Genomic DNA, 6,041 nt, shown 5'->3' with positions numbered 1-6,041 from the left:
GGAGGGGAGGGGAGAGGTGGGGAGGGGGGAGGGTGGAGGATGGGAAAGGCAGCGGAGCACAACAGACACTAGTATGGCAATATGTAAATCAATGGATGTGTAACTGATGTGATTCTGCAATCTGTGTATGGGGTGAAGGTGGGAGTTCATAACCCACTTGAGTCAAAGTGTGGAATATGATATGTCAAGAAATTTGTAATGTTTTGAACAACCCACAATAAAAAATTTAAAAAAAAATGCAGTACAAATTAAAATATAGAGACTTGGAATTAAGTGACTTGGGAATAGTGATTTTTGTTTAATAGAAGAGCCCTCATTAATTTTTTTTTCAAAAATTTTTTAGTTGTAGATGGATAGAATATTATATATATATATTTTTTTTTCTTTTTTTTTTTTTTTAAATGTGGTGCTGAGAATCGAACCCAGTGCCTCACATGTGCTAGGCAAGGTCTCTACCACTGGGCCACAACCCCAGTCCCCCAATTTGTTTTCTTTAACTAACTATCAGTGCATTTGAAATGATTTATTCAAAAAGTTTAACTAATGTAGTAGTGGTGTTTCTGGAATGTGTCTATTATATAATGCAATGTACAAATAAATTTTGGAGAAAATGGAAGACATGAACAAGGAAACTTTAGTAATTTGAATTTTCTTCCACATTATCATTATTAATATGAATCATAGTTATTATATTTTAAAGGAGACTTTATTACTTCATATAATTTATTATTTTCTGCATAAAACTATTTCATTAATTTAATTGAATATATACTTTGAATATAGAGCTTTTAAGTTGCATCAGAATTTAGTGACGCAATTACCCTATATACATGGATTACACTAACTTTGTGACTCTGCACCATGTTCAGCCAAAGGAAAGAGAAGTTGTGCTTCTTGTGTACAATGTATCAAAATGCATTCTACTGTGATGTATTACTAATTAGAACAAATTAAAAAATAAAATGAAATAAAAAGAATCTACTGACACATCTTTTACATGAAATATATGTGGTGGAAGGCTGAGGGATATGACTCAGTGGTTATGTGCCCCTGAGTCCAATCCCTAGTACATATATATATATATATATATATATATATATATATATATATCTTTGGAGTTAAACCACCCATTTGTGTTCTTGCTCCACTGACTTCTAGTATACATTTCTCCTTCAGTTTGTCCATGCATAAAATTGGAGTAATTGTTTTAAAATGAAATGATCCATTTAAAGTACTTGCCACAGTATTTGTCACTGCTTTCAATAATATTAGCTAATGTCACCATTGTCATCAATCGCATGTTTAATCTATAAATGCATTTTTGATAAAAGAACATTCTAAAAGTGTGACTTTCTTGTGGAAAATAATGGAGAGATTAGAGTAAACCTTATAAATTGCCTGATGATGGAAGGTAGAAAAATGTTTTAGAAAAAAGATAAAAATTTCCTCTTGATACAATAATTATCTCACTGTCATTTTCTCTTTTTTATTGTTAATTTTCATTAATATGATTCACTAAATTATAGCAAATATCTTTTTTTCCTCTTTACAGATAAAGGAATGATGTTTCTGAATTTCTACCACGATCCCAAATGGAATGAAATATCTGACCACTGATTTTAAAGAATCATCCAGTTATGAAGTTAAAGAAACAATGTGCAATTGATATTTTTTTAATGAGAGAGAAAAATAAAAGCTAAAATTAGCTACAAAGAAGTATTAATAATCACTCCTGCAAAATTTCAAACTGCCAACAGGCAAAGAAAGGCTAATATTGCACTTTCATTTAAGAACCCATCTTTCCCTCTGAAATGTTAGCAAATGGATTTTCTTTGCTAAGATTTATGGAAAGTATCAGAAATAGTATTAGAAGATATTGAAATTATCCTGAAATATACTCTACTTCCAGCCAAACCACAAAATATTTGCAGTTTTCTCTTTTCATTTAATTGTACTGCACATGTTTTAGGGAAAAGAACAAAATTGGGCTTTTGAGGTAGTAGATATTTAAGTTAACTTATTTTAACTCCAAGATTTGCTGAAGATTATAATAAAGGTATTTTGTTTTGAGTATAAAAATGTTCCCCTTCTAACAAGTCAACTCTTGAAAGTATAGTTTGGAATTAGTGGAAGCTGTGTTCCTTTGGTGACTAAGATTTTATATAAGTTGTAAAGCCACCTAATAAAATGCCTTAGTTGAAGCATAATGCAACGTGTGTTTTGTTCCTTAGACATTTATGGGAGCTCTATGATTTTCACTAAATATGACTTGGGAGTTTTGTGGGATCTTTTTCACTTAAAAGTTTCCTGGATCTTTCTGAATTCTTGCTTGTAATCCTAACAGCAAATCAAATTTAGTCTCACCCATTTGTAACCACAACTTCATTTTCCCATTCTTTCTGTTAGACTTACATATATAATGACTGTATCTGTATCTTACTTACCTTAGAGATTATGGGTCTTCTATGAGTTAGAGTCATGTTTTTCTTTAAACAGCAGACCCTAGGGTTTGCTTATTTGACAAGTATTTGTTGGGTTGCCTCTAAGGAATGTTCAAGTAGATTTTGTCTTCCACTAAGCCTAGGACTCTGATCTGAGGGACTATTTATGGTAAGCCTTTTTTTTTTTTGTGGGGGTGGGGTAAAAAAACGGTGTGATTTTGTACATTGATGGTGTACCATATACAACACTGTTACTTCTTAATTGAAGAATAACATCCATGTAGTAAAGTGCACAGATCACAGGAGTGCTGCTTGATGGATGATTGCCAAATGGACACACCCACACAATGTATTTCTTTACTAAAAAGTGTGGCATCACTTCAGAGTAATTGTGCTGAGCCAAGAAGATGTTCTATTTATGTATTATATAAATTAGGAATTTAACAGATGGATATGGCAGAAACCTAACAAAGTAACTTAAGCAACAAAGGAAATTTTTTGACTGACTGACTTAAAAAATTTAGAGGTAGCCCTAGCTTGGATCAGTCTAGATTGATACAACTCACAGTGTCTCCAGGGTTTTATCTCTCCCAGCTCCAGTGCTGGTTTTGCTTCCAGGCTCTGTATAGAATCCCCTTCCAATGCCAGGTTCTAGACAGGATATGAGAATTCCAATTGTGACCTTAGACCCTCCATCCTAGGCAAGGACAGGCCCCAAAGAGCATATCTTTTCCGGAAGTCCTAGAACTGTTCTCATCATTGACTATGATTGGTTTTTATTTCCCTCTGTGGGGTATTTTCATAGGGGGTTGTGAAATGAACATAACTCAAAGCAAAGAGCTGGACTGTTGAAATTTAGGGTGCTATTAAGGGGAGCAGACTGGGTAACTTAGCAAGAATAAGACAAATTGTGTATCTTATAGAAGATCATGGTAGATTGAAAAATTTTAAGAATTTAGCATTAATTAGTGGTAATAGTAGTAGATGAAATGGATGCATTTATTCATTTCTTCCCCCTTAAATTGTGGTGAAGTATGATCTTTTTATTTGTACTATGTTTATAATGGATTGTTGTTTAAGGGAGTGATGAAGTTATTAAAAGGAACCACTGTGAGAGAAGAGACTGCCAGTGGGTGGTTGGTGTTAGTTAGTGATAACAAGGTACAACAAGCATGCCCAAGCATGGTTGTGATCTGGTTTCCTTGTTCTGGCATTTCCATCCAGGTGAAATAGTATTCTATTTTATCATTTTGCTTCAGGTATTTCTTGACTTCCTTTTCATGGTTTGACTGTTATATCTTACCTTCACTTTGTCCTATGACCTTGACTTACAGATTTAATGCAATTCCTATTAAAATTCCCATGATATTCTTCTTAGAAATAGAACAAGCAGTCATGAAATTCATTTGGAAAAATAAGAGGTCCAGAATAGTCAAAGCAGTCCTCGGTGAGAAAAATGAATAAAGAGGCATCACAATATCAGATCTGAAGTTATACTGCAGAGCTATTGTAGCAAAAATGGCATGGTATTGGCACCAAAATAGACATGTAGACCAATGGTACAGAATAGAAGACATAGAGACAAGCCCACCTAAATACAGATATCTCAGACAAAGGCACATTGGAGAAAAGATAGCCTCTTCAACAAGTGGTGCTGGGGAAACTGGAAATCTATATGTAATAAAATGAAATTAGACCCCTATCTCTCGCTGCTCAGGTTTGTAGTGGGAAATACGTTTTCTTTAAATAGCTATTACTTAGTATTTAAGATGTAAGAGAAAGCTAGTGTGTTGAGAAAAGTATTGGGATAGGTTAGAAGAGACTAGGGATCCTAAATCCTAGATTCAGATACTCAGTGAAGACTGGAATAGATTGAAAAGGTAGAATTGATAGAGAAACTGACCTGCTAGAATGCAGAAACCATTGCTGCAATGCATACAGATGAAATTATAGACAGCTGAATTTTGCATGTGAGAGCGCATTGCATTTTATATAAGTCACAAAGGGATTACAACTGCATTTTTTCCAACAATTTTTAAATTGTAAGCAAGACAAAACTACTAAAATAATTATTTGCAAAGAAACAAAATGTTAACTGCCTCAAGCTTTTCAACTTCATGTTAGAAGAATTGCAACCCACAACTTCACACTAGCTCTGATGTTGTTCAAAGACAAAGGTCAGAAAGTCTCAGGTGCCCTGGCAGAAGGGTGAAGGGATGGAGGAGGATTGAAGAATACTTGGATCATAAAGAGGTAATTCGAAACCTTAACTCATTTTGTTCGATCATCCCAGATGTGGAACCCCTATAAAAACTTAAATTGAGCAACAAATATACTACTTCTGTGACTTTGAAATAATATTTGAATATTATGTTCAGAGAACTGAAAACTTGGAATTTAATGGGTTAAGACTGGGCAGTGATGGTGGAAAATCTGCAGTAAGTATCTGTTGATACCCACAATTTGTTGGTGGCATCGCAGACCACCAGGACACAAGTGTAGTCAAAATTAGTTTTATTGATGCTCATTACAGCAAGAGAGATTGCAAACCATAAGGAATTGTAGGTGCTTCACAATAAGAAGTTGCAAAGAAGTGTTTGTTACAGAGTTCAAGCAGGTGCAGTCAATTGAGGGAGGACTCATGGGAGAGAGTTTCTTCTGGATTGAATGCTGTCCCAAAGTAGGGTACCTTAATTTTTACATAGGAGTTGGAAGACTGGAAAGAAGCAGCAGTCCCTCATGCGAACCACAAGAGGGGGTTGTTTAGTCATTTTTATGGTCTGCCAGTGACTTTATGCCTGCACTTTGGCATGGTAACAGAGATTTGGGAATTATTCAACAAGAGAACTCCCTGGCCTAGCTGTGAGTGCCAAGTCAGCTCTTAGCTGTCAGAAGCTGATTTTGTCCCCTCACATGGAAGCCATTTTAAATACATAGAAGTAAATTAATAATGAATTGTAACATACAGTGTGGAACAAAATAATGAAAAAGTGAATTATCTCTCCAGGTATGGAGACATGAAGTGGAAGAAAAGGCATTGAGTTACTTATAGTCCATAAAGGGACTAATGTTTTTTGTTATTCTGACAATTCATAAAGTTGTAAGACTAAGGTAACTACTAATGGAATTAATAAAACTATATCAATGCAGAAGACAAAAGCAAAGCAATTTAATCTGTAGAGAGATAGAAAATAGCAAAGTTAAATGAAGACACAGGCAGCAATTATAATAATAGGTGAAAGTAGTTTAGATTTTTCTCTTAAAATGGTACGCTCAAACTGCAAAATTAATGATATTTATAAAATCATGCCTAAAATTATGGATGGAATGAAAAAGGAGCCCAAAAATAACTAGTTGGGTATCTACTATGTTTTAGGAAAATTTTGTACACTAGTTCATTAAATATAACATTTATGTAATTATGTGAGGCAGGCATTATTAATCTCAGCCTATAAAGGAGAAAAGTGAGAGACAGAGGGATTATAAAACCTTGATTAGAGTTTAAATCTGAGGCATGATCACTATACTGACTCTGCAGAAATCATGAGTAGCTATTAATATTGGGCTAAAAATTTAAAGTAAGCAAATGAAAAAAAATTA

The 6,041-nt window shown here is 34.1% G+C and overlaps 1 protein-coding gene across 3 annotated transcripts in view; it reads left to right on the top strand.

The window, feature by feature from the left end:
* The window catches only part of Hbs1l (HBS1 like translational GTPase), a 92,051-nt gene extending 89,844 nt beyond the window's left edge, over window positions 1-2,207 (top strand). For all 3 annotated transcript variants that reach the window (XR_007345790.1, XM_015501501.2, XM_048798658.1), the window contains one exon: window positions 1,553-2,207. Coding sequence is in view for 2 of the 3 variants with exons in the window: in XM_015501501.2 (XP_015356987.1) it covers window positions 1,553-1,564 (12 nt within the window). In the remaining variant the exon portion in view is untranslated. The remainder of the gene's footprint in view (window positions 1-1,552) is intronic.
* Window positions 2,208-6,041: the final 3,834 nt, after the last annotated feature.

This window comes from Marmota marmota, unplaced genomic scaffold (genome assembly GCF_001458135.2).
Source record: "Marmota marmota marmota unplaced genomic scaffold, marMar, whole genome shotgun sequence".
Classification (NCBI taxonomy): domain Eukaryota; kingdom Metazoa; phylum Chordata; class Mammalia; order Rodentia; family Sciuridae; genus Marmota; species Marmota marmota.
The sequence above is the reverse complement of the archived record's forward strand: the minus strand, read 5'-3'. Positions and strand labels throughout refer to the sequence as shown.